Genomic DNA, 18,195 nt, shown 5'->3' on the forward strand with positions numbered 1-18,195 from the left:
TCCTTGAAACAGGAGTAATGCAAGAACTATTACAGAAAGAATTCCAGCAAAAACATATTGTCAAATTTAGAAGAAAAAAAAAAGACTCACGTCGTGATCTTTTAAACAAATTTAGTGCATATATTCAACTAGCACAGGAAATACAATCTTATTTTATATGCTAAAAAAGCAAATAACTGAAGAAAAAAAAATAAAATGAAAATGCCTATGTAAGGGAAACAATGATGACTAGTAAACCAAAGTGGGAGAAAAATAAGACTTCCTAATGCATTCTTATCATAGCTTTCTTATAAGTTTATCCTTATATGGTTTATGGAAACAAAATATCCACCCCAAGCAACCCATGACTCATAAACCTTAAGTACAAGTCTTAACCATCACCTAAAGTGAAACTTATGTTGTTAGTAATTTGAAATCCTTCCTATACTTCTATTATTCTAGTGATTCTTTTTTAATTTACTTCATTGTTTAATTATGATTTTATTTTTATTATAAGAACCTCTCCTGACATTTTATTTAGTTGTTATACTGTTTTCTCACCTTTCCATGGAGACTATTTAAACTTTTAACCTTTAGGTCTTCTGATTCCTGTAACAACAGCTACTCCTGGCTCTTTTGATCAGTGGTACCATTTCCTGCACTACTGATTTTTATTTTTGTGAGACAAAACAGTTTACAGCCAGGCTACATTAGCAGAATATTTTGACACCTAAGGAACAAAGCACTGAAAAGGTTCTTAAAACTTAGTCTATATCAAATTGTCTCGCTTCCCTGTTTTCAAGATGGAAATGAGACTATACATTTTGTCCGTATAATTTGTCAGAATACACATTACTCACAGTAAAAAGCTCTTCTTCCTGTGCATTTCCCTAGTGTATCAGGATTCTTGACAAAATAAATGGTAATATCATTTCATTGTTTTTTATTAAAAGCAAGACTGGGAACAATAAAAATAGTGAGTAAAAAACATACAGAGCTAGTCTTACTGCAGACAACCCTTTCTGAAATGGCTAAGTTGAAAAGCGAACTTACAAAACAGAAATCAAATTATCTATAACAGTTTTTCCTTATTACCCCACCGTAAACCATGAGAATTTCAGATGTTCTTAAGCTGGAAGTCTAGACTTTGTATTTCCTGAAAGAAAACCTGAAAAGATGAGGGAGAATACTGTGATAAAGATTTCATACTCAGGAGAGAAGGTAAAATAAATGTCACTGTTTCAAATATGTGGGCTTAGTAATTTGTAGAACCCAGCCTTAAGGCTCATCTGAACTTTGGCTCTGAATTTGTCCTACCAACATGGACATCACAATTGCCCAGCAGGCTCTAGCCTCACAAGAGACTCTTGGACAAAACCAAGACAAAAACACATAGGCATTGATTGCATTGCAACACCCATGTTCATTTGCAATCCGTGAAGTCAACTGTTGCAGAGGCGGAAGAAGCGTTAAAGTAACTGTTCACGGCTGAGATACAGAACCCAAAAAAAGACTTCTGAAGCACTGCAATATAGTGAGAGAGCGTTAAATAACCTCAAGAAACCCCCCCTCCTTTCTCTTCTCAAGCCAAATGATCCCAGTGCCTTATGTCCTAAAGGGCTAAATTCTTAGGGAGAGATGAATTAGAGAATTTTATGAATTAGAGAAGTTCCATATTATAAAAAAAAAAAAACAATCAAACAAAGAAAAAAACATACCACCACTTTTCCAGGTTTTCTCTATTTTTTGTTTGTTTGTTTTTTCTTAATCCCTGCGGTGCCGATTGCCACTGTTTCCAGAATTTTCATGGGTATCATGCTCCCATGGAAGAGTAGAAATACACAATAATTATCATTCTCAATTCCAAAGAATCATTAAGGCAGAAGTCTGGAGAAACAATCCTTCAAAACAATATTTTAAATAGGTGATGGCTCTTAGTCCTTGATAAATACTGAAGACGAATATATAACCAAAAAGCATTTGTTTTCCATCTGTCCTCATGAGATCGACAGAAGGGCTTCAACAGAAAAATAAAATATTGGGGTGCAAAAAGCAAGGAAAAGCTAAAATCACCTGTTATAAAAGGGAAAAGAAAATAAGAAAATACACCCCCTTGTTTTTAAGCCATATCTAGTAAGAAAAATGAACAAATAACATCCACAAAATATATTGAAAAAAATTTTGAACTAAAATGATAACCTTCATATTAACCAGGAAGAGTTATGTCCAGAACTAATCAATTTTAAAGACAACTACCTGAAAATAGTTCCCACCACGTGGAAATATTAGGCACCTAGTGCTGTACACAGCTGTCAACTACAATTTTGTTTGTATTTAAACAATCTCCAAGAAAAGTGGGCTTTCAATTATGACAGCTCTAATTCCAGTTCTTTCCAGTGGCAAAGACAGAATATTTATATAAAACAGTATGTGATATTGCCTTACACATGAAGAAAGGAAGCTTTTATTCTCCCTTCAAATATTACGCTAACATTCATTTACAGTTACAAAACATCTAAATTGGTCTTTCACAAGAGGTACATGAACATCTGCCTCTATAAACATACGCCTTTCAAGCTGTAACCAAAGCTTCTGAAGGCATTGCTTTAAATACGCCTGCCGGGCTAACTACTTCTTGCACCTTAATTTCTTTCTCTTCATTTTATTTATTTATTTATTTATTTTCATTTTGCATAAGGAACAGGTGAAGTCAAGCGAAAACCTGATCAGCAGTACAAAGTTGTAACAAGTTAAAATATCTATAATATGGAAATTGGTCATAAGGACTTGTTTCTGTTTTTTTTTGGCACATATATTCATGAAGTAGTATATATACTATGTATATATACATATAGTATATATATACATATATAATATATATAGTAGTATATATGTGTATATATGTAACTATATATATAGATATAAAAGCTGTAACTATATAAAATAAATTTTATTTACAACTAACAATTGCTCTGATGATTTTAATTATTCTCTCCCAAGCAAGCTGCACAACCAGTTCCATGGTGAGGCAGGTCATGTACCCAGCAATTTTTCCTCATGTCGCAATTATTTTCATATCACGCTAAAGTCTGTATGACCACATTCACTTCCACATGCTCAAGAGTACACGAAACTCTGTCAAATTATAACCAATCATGGGTAAAGCAGCATCCATAGATGAGTATACAGTACTTCTTACCATTTATCTTGAACAAAGGTTATCGTTACCACCAGAAATGTGCCAAATGGAAACACATTTTGGTTCTTATGACTGCCTTCACCAGAGTTCTTTCACATCTTTCATAAAACAGTGCATGGACATGCTCACACTACAAAAGCCATTAGCTCAAGCCATAACAACCTTCCAGTTTTCTTGGTCCCCAAAGTAACGCACTGACCAACTGACCTCTGCTTTTGTTTAAAACAGCAGAAAACTAGGAACACCGTCTAGAAATTTTTTACATGTTTTTAGGACTAACCTCAGCATTCTTATATGATAGCTCAAGCAATCAGTAGCCTATGTAGAAGTATACAAAAGCTCAAGTGTTTAAAAAAAAAAAATACGTAAAAAAAGATTTTCTATTTCCATTTATGGCACCAACACTGTTTTCACATTGACAGTATCTTCTCTTTAATTTTTCATGGGAGCAATAATGGCTCAAAATACTTTATTTGGTTTTGTTTTGTTTTGAGAGAAGAGACAGCAACAGAAGAATACTATTATGGAAATCTCTCAATATTAAAATGTCTTATCTCGCCACCCTGTTTATACCCTCAAGTCATTCTTCCCATGGGCAACCAGTATCTGCAGACAGCGTGAGCCAACCCAGCTTCCCAAAGCACTCTCTTCCAGTTTAAAAAAAATAAATAATCCATCAAAGCAAATCTTTCACAGGCAGGGGAGCCAGGAGTGCACTGCCCATGGCTTTGGTTTCATGGGATCCAGGCAGAATTAGAATCAGCTGAGCCCATGGGAGCGCAGCACAGCCGCGAGACAGGACATCTGTCCCACCCCCAGATGCTGGGAGCTGAGGCTATTTCTTTGATCTTTGCTAGTCTGAACCCAGCTTAGCCTTCAGCCGTCAGGTAGCAGACGCCGGTGAGTCACTTCCTAGGCAGGGTAGGAAGGGTGAGAACAGGAGGGGACTGGGCTAAACTCATGACTAATTCGATTTTCAAACCACAGAGCAGTCATCTCTGCACCCAATCAGACAAGTTACTGCCTGAATGGGACACACCTGCTATTCCTTTCTGATATCTGATATTAGCCCTGCCCATCAGTTTACAATGGTGGGAGAAAGTGGGTCAAACCCCTACACTGATGGTTACCTGCAGGGGTGACTCAGTAGGATCCTGGAGAGTGCATTTCCAAATGACCTGCTTGCCTTGTTGAGAACCCGAAAAGCAAATGACACACTCGACATGATGCATGATTCTTCTGATGAGCTGGTATAATACCTTTGTTTCATCAAGAATCTCTTAATGCCAACTTTACAAGTTTCACTGGAGAAGATGCCTCAGGCATGAGCCACGCCACAAGACATTCCTTTCTTCAGAGGCTGAGCAAAAGGAATCCCCTATTAAGGGCAGCTAGGACCAAAGTACGGAAGGACAACAGACAAAACAAGAAACAACAAGCAAGGCTGAAACTGTATCCTCTCAGAAAGGAAAGTGCTCAAACAACTACCTAACTACATGTCATGTAGAGCTGGAAACAACCACCACCACCCTGGAGAACTAGACATTAATCAGACCTACAGCCATGTCATCTCTTATTTTTGCACTCTGAGAGGGGCGTTCCTTTCAATAAAGGCAGTGTAATATGTCAGAAAAGGTAATAACTGGTGAAATTATACTGTTATGGGACTTAACACTCACTGAAGAACTTTGCACTGCTGAAGGAGGGCACAAACAGGGTACAACGGCTGTTATTTTCTTTGATAACAAGAAAAGATGGTTCACATTATGTGATGGCTTCAGGGGCCGATTTTTATGCAAGATGCTCACTCACATCATTAAATAAAAATAGCAGTCTTCTAATAAAAGCCAATATTTAGCCCCGGGAGACTTTTGAGAGTCTAAAGGAATTTCTTGTGCTGCTGCTCTTCCTGTTTCGGTTCCACTAACCAGCACATGAGCATCCAACTCCCTTCTTCCAACCTCACCCAAAATATAGTCCCATGGTAACAGCAGTATGCTGAAATTCAAGAAACAGTACATTTCGGAATGGGGAGGTTGGCCCAAGCTCTAACTTCTATAGTATAAACTGCAATTAGCAAAAGGAGGCTGCAACTTTGAGTAACCGCAGCATTTTGAGAAACATTTCGCTCCAACACTGAGCTGCAGTATTTTCATCCATGTAACTCAAGAATTGACTTTTTTAAAAAATACATCATTCTATAGTAGGGCGATTCAACTGGAGGTAATATATTGGGAAGTAATGCTTAAATAAATAGACCTATATAGAAGCCAACTATTTACTAAGATGACAGAATTTCTGGAACTGGTCAGTGTTGTACCTCACTTTTGTCTTGTAAAAAATTGAACACACTTCCTCTCAATCAAAATCCAATGCACAGTTCAGTTTTGTGGAGCACTGAGTATTATATCTTGCTTCACTTTAACTGCTTTTCATACTTTGCCATTTTGTTACCATTTACATGCAACATCAACTCATTAACCAAAAATAAGGTCAGATCTTCTATTAATAGTGTTCTAATGCCTCCCACAATTTCTCCAGTAGGAGGTCCTAAACTAATTGTTTAAAAGAACATTTCAAATTTTGTTTCATTATTTTTAGTGCTTGTTTGTTTAGTGACCAGATAGTCATCCTATGCAATAGTTCAATCTCACTACTGATAGTTCAAGAAAAATTTTATGGGGATATACTCAACCAAAACTATTGCAGGACTCTTGAGGGAAAAAAAAAAAAAAAAAGGACTGGTCTGCCACATTACACATTAGTTGTTCCAAATGCAGGAAGTTCAGAAAGGAAGCTGAATGACACTATGGCAGCCAGATGTAATGGGAAGTTTACAAATAAAATAACGATGTAGGACTTGACACAAAAAGATATGTCCCCAGTCAACTGGAAGAACAGAGGAGAAAAAGTCTGGTGATACCTGTTTTTTAATTAAAAACTGTTAATGAAACTGAAATTCAAAACGAAAAGGAAATAGACTTCATACAATGTAGAGGAGGTGACAGAAGGTTGGAAAAGGTCTTTGTCTATTCATGTAATTAACAACTAATAAGTTTTCTAAAATGCTATAAATCAAGACACATTTCAGGCTACAGCAGTGTATCTTTCAATCATGGCCATTTAACTCTATGCACTTTGCCAAACCACTTACATGTTTTTATCCTCCAAACAACTGTTACGATGATGATTAATTCTCCTTCCAAAAAAAAAAAAAAGAGAGAGAGAGAGAAAAGCTGCCTTACCTTTGCAGAGTCATGTTCAGATTGCCTGTACATGCCTTGATCTTGTTTTGTGCTTCTAGATGAGTCATTCCGTCAGTACTTATCCCATCAATGGTGAGAACCACGTCGCCAATCCCCACGTGTGCTCGGGCTGCCTTTCCACCGTCACTAAGCTGAAATACCATGAAAATGGCAAATGAGAAACTTGTATTCAAGGAATATAAACATAAGTCATTCAGGACCTCAAAAGATTATTTATACACTGTGGTGCTCATAAAAAGGGAAATGGAAAATAAAAAGTTATCATTTCTCCTTTGTGAGGATGTTCCTGTGGAAGTTACAGTATATCTACAATCTTTCTTTCTGGTAAAGCAATATTTATATTTCTTATTTCATGTGAATGACAGGAAAAGCATTGCACAGCATTATCCATTTTTCAAAACCAAACTCGACTTCTACTTCACTGGCTGACAGCTGTGCAATCACTAAGAGACTGACACAGGGATTGACACACAAGATTTCCTGGACGCTACATTTCAGTTTCTTATCTCTTCACATCAGAAAATTCTCATAGAGGAGAAGAGAGGAAGGTTAAACCATTTTTTTTTCCATACTAGATTTTCAATGTAAGCCATCTATTCAAAGTTTATGTACTTGTCAATGGCTGCTCATGTGTATGGAAGACGTCATTAGTAGTGAAACTGACTTTTCCCCAGCTGCAAATACTAGAAAGTCAAAAGTTCAACACTGCAGACAGGCCAGTTAGAGGACTTTGTTTTGCCTTGTTCTTGGTGGGTTTATAGTCCCAGCCACCCACAGCACATTCAGAACAGAATAAGAAAGGCCTCTTGAAAAGTTCGTGTCTTTGATCAAGGTCACTGCTGAAGTTCAACTCAGCTGCCTTTGGTCCACTTGAATGAAGCACTTTAACAACAGAAACCTTTATAAAGTTCACATTATTGACCCTGACTGAACAATAAATTAATCTTTTCATTTGAATTCAACTGGTTTAATTAACAACAATACAAATAAAAATAAGGCAACACATAGCAAGATTTATGCGTTGACATACCCATGGTCCTCAATCTGTTGATCACTTTATATCTGGCTACAGAGAGCAGTCCTGTGTGGTGCAAATTCCCTCTTTGTTTCCAGTTGCGTTCCCTCTCCTACAGTCAAGACGCTGTAACTGCTTCTTCAAGGAATTGAGTGCAGCCTCAGTAAGTTTGCAGACAACACCAAACTGGGTGGAAGTGTTGATCTGCCGGAGGGTAAGAAGGCCCTGCAGAGGGACTTGGACAGGTTGGATGGATGGGCAGAGGCCAATGGGATGAGGTTCAAAATGGCTAAGTGCTGGTGCCTGCACTTTGGCCACAACAACCCCATACAGTGCTACAGGACTGGGGAAGAGTGGCTGGAAAGCTGTGCAGAGGAACAGGATCTGGGGGTGCTGGTCAATGCTCACCTGAACATGAGCCAGCAGTGTGCCCAGGTGGCCAAGGAGGCCAACGGCATCCTTGCCTGTGTCAGGAATAGTGCAGCCAGCAGGAGCAGGGAGGTGATCGTCCCCCCTGTACTCTGCCCTGGTGAGGCCACACCTCGAGCACTGTGTTCAACTTTGGGCCCCTCACAGCAAGAAGGGCATCAATGCCCTGGAGCGTGTCCAGAGAAGGGCTACGAAGCTGGTGAAGGGCCTGGAGCACAAGTCCTATGAGGAGCAGCTGAGGGAGCTGGGGTTGTTTGTGTCTGGACGAATCTCAGGGGAGACTTCATTGCCAGGCCTACCTGAAAGGAAGGTGTGGGGAGCTGGGGGTCGGCCTCTTCTCGTGGACAACTAGTAACAGGACTAGAGGGAATGGCCTCAAGTTGCATCAGGGGAGGTTTAGGTCTATGATTCTATGCTTGGAAGCTACACATGCAAAACCTTACAGCTCTTTTTTTTTTTTTTTTTTTTTGCATGCAAGTCTGAGTCTGTTTCTTGAAAAAAAAGTGCTATGTCTTCAGAGAGGTGCTGAAGCGACAAAATTACTTCATCTTGTTTTCCAAAAGCGGAGTTCTCCTTGGGCCAAATCACATAATAGCAAGCGACTTCTCCAGGGAAGGCAGAAGTAAACCTTTCATCCACATTGTCTACAGCCTCTCTTTTAGTGCATCCAGTAGCCACCAAGAAGTTATCCCTTTCAACAATGACCAGCCACAAACTACAATCATCAGTCTCCACAACACTTCTAGAACAATTGAAGTAAGGCTAAATCTTGAAAACAGTCCTTGGCAAAGGGTTAGAGACACGTAGAATACAAGGGACTTCTTGTATTTGTGTATGAACGGTGATATGAGAAGGATGTCACCTGTCAACAGACTTGTGGAAAGTACACCATCAGCCTACCAGATGTGGTTAAGTCTTCCTTAAAAACTCAGGGACAATACAAGACAGCTGTGATATGTATCTGACAGCATCTGAAGACAAACACTTTTGCCTAATACTCAAAATAACAGCCAAAAATTCAAACAAACCCTGAAAAATCCTTCTACCTGGTGTTAATTGTATTTTATCAAATACATTATCTTAGTGAAAGGTAGGAAGACTTGTCATCTTGTCAGATTCAAAATTGCAGTTAGTCCCTCAGCATGGTAGGTGAACACAAATATTTCACCCAGAAGTGAAATTGAATTTTGCTAACAAGTGGAAGGCAGCAGAGCAAACCCCATACAAGGAAGGCAGACAGAAAAAGAAGATGCATTAATTTCAGAAAACTTCTGGGCTTGCTAAATTCATCAGAGTTGCAATTTCTGCGGTGGATCATTTTCCAAGAGACTTCAACAACAAAGCCAAAACTCCTCAAAAAAAATGGAGTTCAGACCCAACTTTTGAGGTAAGAGAGCCAGTTACTATAAAACCCAGGTCAGGAAACCCCAGGAGCACACAGAACACTATGACCAACATAGCTATTTATAGGGAAGATCCTCAAACCTTGGCGGGGGGAAAAAGGCCATAAACAGTTCTCTAAACTGCTACTGACATTTGACAGCAATGTCTGGAAAAGGGAATGGAACGTAAGGGTGTTAAAAGCTAAAGGTCAGAAGGATCACCATGCCTTGTAGTTGGACTGCTGAAGTGAATAAAATCCAGCTTTCTCAGAATATAGGCAAATGAGCACAATCCACATATGATGTAATTAGTGATGAGAAGGCAACCTACAAGCATTCGAGCAGCAAGACTCCAAAAGCAGGCTTCTTACTATTTTCATTGGGGGGTGGGGGGAGTACACCTTCCATACAAGTGTAAAATAAAACAAATAAATAAAACTCACTTTTTACTTATGCAATTCTAGTGGCCAACTCACAAGAAACCAGATGATGTGCCTTTCAAGAAGTCACTCTTAAACTGTTGTCTTCTGGCAATGAAACTCTGCATGCACAAGTGGTAGAAAGGTGTAAAATTTTCAGCAAAACCCCAAGCTGAAATTGCATTAAAAATATGGCTGGTAAGCATGTCCTGAAGATAGGAAAAAGAGCAGACACATCCCAGGAAGCAGGGAGAGCTTCAGGCTGTGTCTGTGAGAGATCTGCCATGCAAGCAGGGGACTGAATCTGCCTTATAGATAGCGAGGGTCACAAACGCAGCTTAATTAACAAATTACTGGACTGTTATTTGAAGAACCATGTATGCAGAGAGATGCCAGAGCAGTAATCTCCTTATCTTTATATAGCGGATAAAACTTCCAAGTAACACCTACAGATTTGGGGATAAGAGATCTGACTAATGAAGGGAGGTGAGGTTGGTACTTCTAGGAAATCTCATCGCCAGCACGAGTCTTCCCTGGCAGTGCCGGCCAGCATCCCTGCTTCATGAAGCAGCTGTAACAAGCTAGTGGTACAGCTACAGGGCACAGTTTTATGGCAGATACTGGAAAGAGCAATACAATCAGAGCAACAGATACATAAAAATAATTTAAAATAAGCACACGCTGAACACAGCAGTAGGAATTTGAACACTGAAATAATTTAGATCACTTTCCCCACTGCAGATAAATTTCTATGCCCAGGAACCTTGGTTTTGACATTTCTTAGGTTCTCTAACTGTGTGCTATCATTACAAACAACAAGTTTATATACATACTGGGGATTGTATGTACAGCTGTTTATATATTTGAACCAAAAATAAAAGAAAGGATCCCCATATTCCTTATCACAGTGGAAACTAACTCCATTGATTTCACTTTTTTTTCCACCCACGTCCTGAAAAATCCAAGAGATAGAGAAGCTTAAAAAAAAAAAAAAAGTAGGTGCCATTGTTAAAAATTATAAAACAGGCTACCTGTGAGTCAAACTAATTTCTAAGCAGCAGAAATATTCTTGAAATCCTTGATGTATCTGTTTTAATTCTGTACTTGCAGTATGAGGAAAGTTTTTTTAAATCAAGAATGAATTACAGCTACTTTTTTTTTTTTTTTTGATGTTACGCAGCAGACTTCTAAAACCACAAAATTGCCAAACCAAAAACATTTCCTCCTACTTAGTTGCATGTCTATATTTTCTGGGAAGCTCATTTTGAGACAGAGAGGGAGGCAAGCAGGAGAGACATTTCATGATCAGGCACCTGCTGAGACCAATCACTCCCACAGTCCCCAGCAGCAAACCTCTTCTCATCCCTCAGCAGCCATCAGCTTCATGGCTGAAAGCCAAAATCCAGTCTGTGCCATCCAGAGACACTCAGGACGCTTTCTAATAAACACTTATAAAATCACCCATCTAATAATAGACTTGAGTTTTATTTGAACCCAATTTTTTTACTGCTGTTTTTTTTAAACGTCAGAATTCCAGAACTGCAAATATTGCTCAAAAATACATTCCAAATGTAGATAAAACAAAAATAAACTAGTTCTTGTTCCAGGATGAACTTCGAAGGCAACAGTACGAAACAATCCCAGCACAGTTCTACCCCCCAGATTTTTGAAAGCAAATGGACCAAAACATACTGCAATATGACCGCTTTGTTGGGCTAAATTTTAGCTAGCCTATCATTTCACTTTGCAATAAGCAGCATAAAGAAATAAAAACATTTACTTTCCATTTTCACAAGGTATTTTAATAGATTCTTTCTAGGGAAATTGTGTGTGCACATACATGCACACCTATCTCTGAATCAATGCAATTTGTAGCTTAACTCATTTCTAATTAGCATATAACCATCTCCTTATCCTCACATGACTAAGAAGAAAACTTGACAAGAATCTCTTCTTTGGACCATATCATTACTTAGCTTTTATGCAGTAATAAATTAGACACTCAGATTGCAGTTACTCATAAGACAAAAGTCTACTTGAATAGAGATGGAAGCTTTTATCTTTCCCACGCCGCCTGCCTCGAATCAACTGTAGCTACAACCGGCTCGCGTGGTGGTGCATCACAACCACTTTTCCAAAGAAACTATTTTGTAGTCCAACAGCAAATAATGCTCCCCTGTGACACAAACATCCTTCAATGTCATCTGTAATTTCCCCTCTCACAGAATGGCATTCATTGTGCCTAATTTAAAACTCACTGGGATCTCTGAAATCCCTCCAGCTTGATTTTTACCCCTCAAGCATTTCTGGCGTGTGGTTGCCTATAGCAATTCAGTTGAAAAAAATGCATAATCAGAACGAAGTCAACCAGACAATGACCTTTAATCACTACCACTCTTGCTTCCCTTTCAGCCTGCATTCTTCCTACATTAAAGTATTAAAGGGAAAAAAAAAAAAAGTACACCCACATACGGAAATAACGTTACAGGAGAACTTTGCAGAACCACAAACTAAGTAAATAGGCAACCTCTCTTTATCAAATATTTTGCTTTTGCATGCAGATGTTCCAACCGCAGAGGCTTTATCTCCCTGCTATAACACACTTGATGCTACCATTTACACTCGTGACCTGTTACTCCCTTGTTTATTCCTAACCTTGCTCAACCTGAGCAAAGTACCACCTTGCTGCGGTATTTAACAGCATGCTCTCAAACGCACGTAGAGCTCCAAGTACACCAGGAAGCACCCCTTCGGTGGTTCACTGCAAGCTCAGGGAAGAAACCCTTGCTGTAATTTTGGAGCACACAAGCCTGCCCCAAAACACGAGGGCATGTGCCCTGCACAAAGCAACCCACAGACACAACGGCATATTGCCCTAGGGTCTAACACCCAAATCCTGGAGCTCAAATAGGGTAGTGTGCTCCAGCCAGCCCTACCTCCTGGGGCAGCTCGCCCAAGCTGCTCCCCTTGCTCATTCCCTGCAAGTCAGAAAGTAAAAACCCCACTTACACTCTGGACTCCTGACAGGTTTGGTACCCTTGGGATCTAGCTTACCACTTCTGCATGATAAAAAGTACTGAAAGAGTCAGGGGAGCACCTGCTTTTTGTGGCAAATGAGCTTCCTCTGCTCTCGCTGGAAACTGAGACCTGTATCATATTCCTCGCAGCCTTTACTACGGCAGTGTTATTCACATAGCCAACAGATTAGCCAGCCAGCCTTAATACTTGCTTCCAAATCAAGAACGTACATGCCAATTTTAAAGTCCAGATCAAATTTATACAGCTGAGGTGTAAGAGCTGTAATACAAGGTTTGCAGTGGAAACCGCTGACACAACCGGCTACAAAATGGGTTATGAGGCAATCCTGTAAATATGCTGAAGGTTTCCCCCAAACCAATCGGGTATCAGAATTAGCTTAGGTCAAAAAAAATTTTTGATTACCAGAGTATTTTGCTATGTCCCACTGCCAGGAAGCCCTGCCCTTGCCTCTCCCCAGAAGACTGCCCCACGCTCCCCATCATCCACCTGCCTTCTTCTCCCTCTAACTCTGAAGGTGCTCCCAGACTGATGGATAAACCTGCAGTCCAGGGTGAACAGAGCACACCAGCCATCACTGAGGACAACATGCAACATAAAGCAAAGCATCAACCATGCTTCTCAGCCTGGTTCTGTACCCCACCATCAGCTACCATCCCAGGGAAAGGACTAGCTATGCCTCCAGCCTGCCCTTCCAGGTCCTCCTGCTTTGCTTCATCCCTTTTTTTCCACTCATAACAGCTCCCTTGCTGCAGCGCAGCAGCGGACGGCTTGACTGAAGTTTCCCCAAGACAGCTCTTCAACTTATTGTAGCCCACAGAGAAAGGCTGGAGGGAGCCCACAGGCATTCAAGCTTTTCGCTAGTGAGGAACCCACAAAACCACATCTCGCTTTTCATTTTCGTTTCTGCCATTTATCCTCGGCAGTAACCCCAACAACGACATATATTTTAACGTGATTGTGCCGCGTATCCCTATCATCCCACATTCAGGAGCTGTGTCAAACAAAAGCTAACACAAAGCTGGAGTTTTCTTTCTAAACAAACATGGCCGAGAATGCCCGTGGGTTCATGTGTTCTGGACGTATGGTTTATAGACATAAGATATATGGTTTCAACCCTCTCTTTTCTTCTTAAGCTTTTTCTCTCACTGTATTTCAACCTTTGATATTTATCAAGTCCTCCACGAAAAAAAAAATAAAATAAACTGTCACATACATGCACACATCAATCACTTCATCCATCCCTGCACACATCAAACACTGAGCTACACACCTACAGAGGAGCACAAAGAAGATGGTTGCTGCAAGAAGAGGCACCAAGCAGCATCACTTATGCTCGCACACAATTAGGTTGATGCCAAATAAAATCTAAAACCATTGATTGAGTTTACGGAATATGATAACTGCATGATGCATAGGGCTTTTGAATATGCTGTCTTCTGTTTTTCATCAGCTGATGCTAAACAGATCCACTTGAATGCCAGGGGGATGAAACAGAAGAACAAGCCCTCAGCTTCCCATGCCTGCCCCACAACAGGTTGCTAATAAGCAAGAACGGTTTCCACGTGCTGATGCCAAAGGGTTATTAGCTAGTGCCATCCCTCACTTGTCACGGCTTGACTGATCATGGGTGCCTTGCAGTTCTGCCCTGCTGCGAGCAGGTTTCATCTGTGCCCCCCCAGCTGCTGTAGATGTCAGGAAGTGGAGGCAGATGGCTTCACAAAAGGTGTCTTCTTCATCTCTAAGTTCTCTATGAAAGGGAAGCAATTAACTAAACAAGCAGCAATAAATTCTGATATAATTTATGCACTTTACATGTAGCCTAAACATGTTATTCAGGTACTGAGATATAAGCTAGAATCGTATATACCCGCTGGGATTCAAAGGATTATTAAAATGAGTCAAAACTCCCATCCACTTCACGTAAAGAATAAAGAAACTATTCTATGCAAGCGTATCTCTACTGGCACCTAACAAAGCTAAACATCTGGTCTTGCTTTTCTGAACCTCCTGAAGCTCTGAAGAGAATAAAAATTGTCACTGAGATGGGCAATACCTGTGTATCCTGATATTCAGGGGACCCAAGTAATATTCTGATTTGGGGAAGAAATAAAGTTGTGATGTCAAAAATAAAGCTGTTGAAAGGATGATGGCAAAACAATTTGGACATCATGGCTACAGTCAGATTTAAAAGAAGAAGGCGGTGGGCAATTCCAAAAAAACATACATTTTCTAAATACTGCAGTGACGGAAAGTGATTTACAGTTAAGTGCCAGAATGTCTGCAGATATTTCGGAGCGTAAATTAGGAGCTTTCAGTAAGCCTTCTCTCAAGGAGCTCGGTTGTGTTCCCATACTGCCGGCATGCCCCAGAGCCCTATTTATTTTAACTGGCTGGCTTCTCTCTGAAGATTATTCTTCTGTTCAGAGAGTTTACAGAACTAATCCAGGTTTCTCCCTGGGAGACTATATGCCAGTGGGTAAAAATTATTGCCTAGTTAATTTCTCAGAGAGACAGAAAGAGGAAATGGAATGAAAACGTAGCTAGAAATGTAATGTAAACTTTGTACGGCTGCTTTAGCTCTTGTGAGCTGTGAGTCTGTAGAGTCTCTCTTCCAGGGTTGTTTTTTTTTGGATGCCCAACACATTAATTCCACAACCAAAGCGTACAACTACTTGGGACTGCTGAAGAGCCATCACTTTAGGAGCCACCTGGCTTGCATCAAAACAGAAGTTTCAAGTACCTGACATTTTTACAGCAAACAATGAGAAGTGCTGCTGACACTGGCACGTCCCTGGCAGGCAGCAGCCAGGGTCTTGGCCATCAAGAGCACACAGCATTACATCCAAAAGACTGCTAATGCCTCTCTCTTGGAACAAGCAGTTTAGAAAGTTACAAAATTAGGTGTTTGTTTGTTGTTTGTTTTTTTTTCCCTGGAGTTTCCTGAACTAACCCAAACCAAAGCTTTTCTCTAATTGTGTTTAAGTTGTGTATCAAGCGATACTGATCTCAGCTTCTTCCAGAAGAACAAAAATAATAATAATAAAAAAAATCCATGGCATGAAGGCCATACACATGAAGATCCCTGCAGTGCATATAGTTGCGTGCTTCGTCCGTTCCCAAACAGGATTATTTTTATTCATTTACAGATGATAAAATTAATTCAACTAACTGAACATCCATCTCACTAATAAGCTTATTAGCCCATTGTGTTTCCATACAGGTTTCAGGGTCCCTCTCAATAGGATATGCCTTTCTTGCATCAAATATAATGTAATTGCCCCATGTTTTCCAGAATACACTCTTACATAGGAATACAAATAGAATATTTTATTCTGTGTATTTTCAATTAAAGAGTTCCCTATTTTTATTGCCTTGGAGTCCCTCCTATGGGAAGAGGGGTTGAAGGATGCAAAGAGGAGTCTCACACATGGCAGTGGTGAGAAGGAAATACAACTCATGAAGCAATCCCACACATGAAAGCAAAGCGAACAGATGAAGCACATGAGGAACTGTGAACTGAAACCTCACCTGACAGAAACTAATACAGCTTCACCAGTGGCAGGAAAATGCTACTACAAATTGAATGCCTCATGATAGTGAACTGCTGTTTCACTTTCTCTTATCCACAAAGAGAACAGACGTGAACAAACATGTAAGAAACAACCTACATGCTTCAAAGACTGTATAATTCAGATAATGATAAGCTGCACCACATAAGTAAAGAGAAAAACAGGGGCAAGTTCAGGCACCAAGAGCATTCCTTATGGGCAAAAAATCTGTCTAGGGAGTACAGCTCACTTAACCGTTATCCCAAACCAGAATTCTGCTAAACCTCTAGCAGAAGTCCACTTTCAAGTTTAAACCCATAGGCAGCAATGGGTGCCACCACATCAGCTCCATAGAAAGTTAGGACATATTTAGAAGTCATTTATAGGGAGAAAAAAATAGATAGATAAATAAATTCTGAGTTAGTGACATAAATCCTGGCCAGGAGTGACACAATAGATGTGAGAAATACAAATGTGACTGAAAGACCAACAATTTTTTACTAAATGATGGAAAGAAGAGATCACTTCAGAGACTGCAGGAGGATGGTGACGTAATTCAAGCAACAGTGAAGGAAGATGTCTTGGAAAGAACTTGGGGACAGCCAGGACGAAAGAGGAAAAAGTTGTATTAGCTGAGAAAAAACAAGAAAGGGAGCAGCTGGCAGGTTTTGCAACCTGGTCAGAGAATCAAAGTGCAGTCTTGCAAAACTCATTAATGAGAAAGCAGCAACTTCTGAAGACAGCTTGAAAGAAAGAGATGATGTACTGCCTCAACATCACAGAGTTGATTTTCTTTTTATACAACCTTCTCCAGATCAACAGCCGTACATGTTTGTGCCTTCATTTAAAGCAGTGGACAGAGAACTCCTCAGGATTAGTCAAGCACAAACTTCTAGCACAAAGAAATAAAACAGAAATAGGAGTCATTAGTAAATGCTAGTGGATATCTTGCCTTTTATATGTCAAGGGAATATTAGAGCAGACATTTACTTTAAGCCAGACACTTACTGGCTAAACACCCAACATATAAAATACCGCAGGAAAAAATCCAATAAAAAACCCTCAGAAAATAAGAAACACATTTTAAAGGAGTTGCACATTGTTTAATAAATTCATTCCAGCTGTTTATAGCTAAGAAAAAAATCTTTATCACAAGCTAATAAAGCTCATGAGAACATATAACAACTTCAGATTTAATTTTGCATTTCTAGCTTACATGTATATACAGAACACATATAATGCTCTAAGTTCTGTTCTATAACAGTTTTAGTTTGATTGACCTCAAATATGACAATTACATGACTTCAGATTACACAGCTGCAGTTTTTTTTTTCTTGATATTACTTTGTTTTTTTAATATACATTTATATATATAAACACTCAAAACAGTGAGTGATTGACAATCGATCAGAGGCCGGTGAGACACCGGCACAGGCTGCCCAGAGAAGCTGTGGATGCCCCGTCCCTGGAGGTGCTCAAGGCCAGGCTGGATGAGGCCTTGGGCAACTTGGTCTGGTGGGAGGCATCCCTGCCCATGGCAGGGGGGTTGGAACTGGATGGTCTTTAATGTCCCTTCCAACCCAATCCATTCTGTGATTCTATGATATATATACAAATGTAAATAAAAATTGTCTATGTATTTTTAACACAGAGATGTACACCTAGAAATGAAAAGGCATTCTTCCCTCTCTATTGACGACCTGTATGAGAAGGCCATATGAAGTTTATCAGCATTTTCTTCGGGCAGGATGTGACAAAAATACATTTGTCCAGACAAATTAGGACGAATACTCTGACTGCAAAAACAAAGAACCTTATTTTAGGTGAATTCTCCTGGGCATCTGATTGCCAAACACATTGAAAATTAAGACTGAATATAAACCACTGCAAAATTTCCTTACTGAAGTTCCAGAAAGGAA

The 18,195-nt window shown here is 39.7% G+C and overlaps 1 protein-coding gene across 14 annotated transcripts in view; it reads right to left on the reverse strand.

The window, feature by feature from the left end:
* The window catches only part of PDLIM5 (PDZ and LIM domain 5), a 129,708-nt gene that overhangs the window by 83,826 nt on the left and 27,687 nt on the right, over nt 1-18,195 (reverse strand). For all 14 annotated transcript variants that reach the window (XM_027455589.3, XM_038177793.2, XM_072037011.1 and 11 more), the window contains exon 3: nt 6,424-6,575. In XM_027455589.3, the coding sequence (XP_027311390.1) occupies nt 6,424-6,575 (152 nt within the window). The remainder of the gene's footprint in view (nt 1-6,423; nt 6,576-18,195) is intronic.

Source organism: Anas platyrhynchos, chromosome 4 (assembly GCF_047663525.1).
Source record: "Anas platyrhynchos isolate ZD024472 breed Pekin duck chromosome 4, IASCAAS_PekinDuck_T2T, whole genome shotgun sequence".
NCBI lineage: Eukaryota > Metazoa > Chordata > Aves > Anseriformes > Anatidae > Anas > Anas platyrhynchos.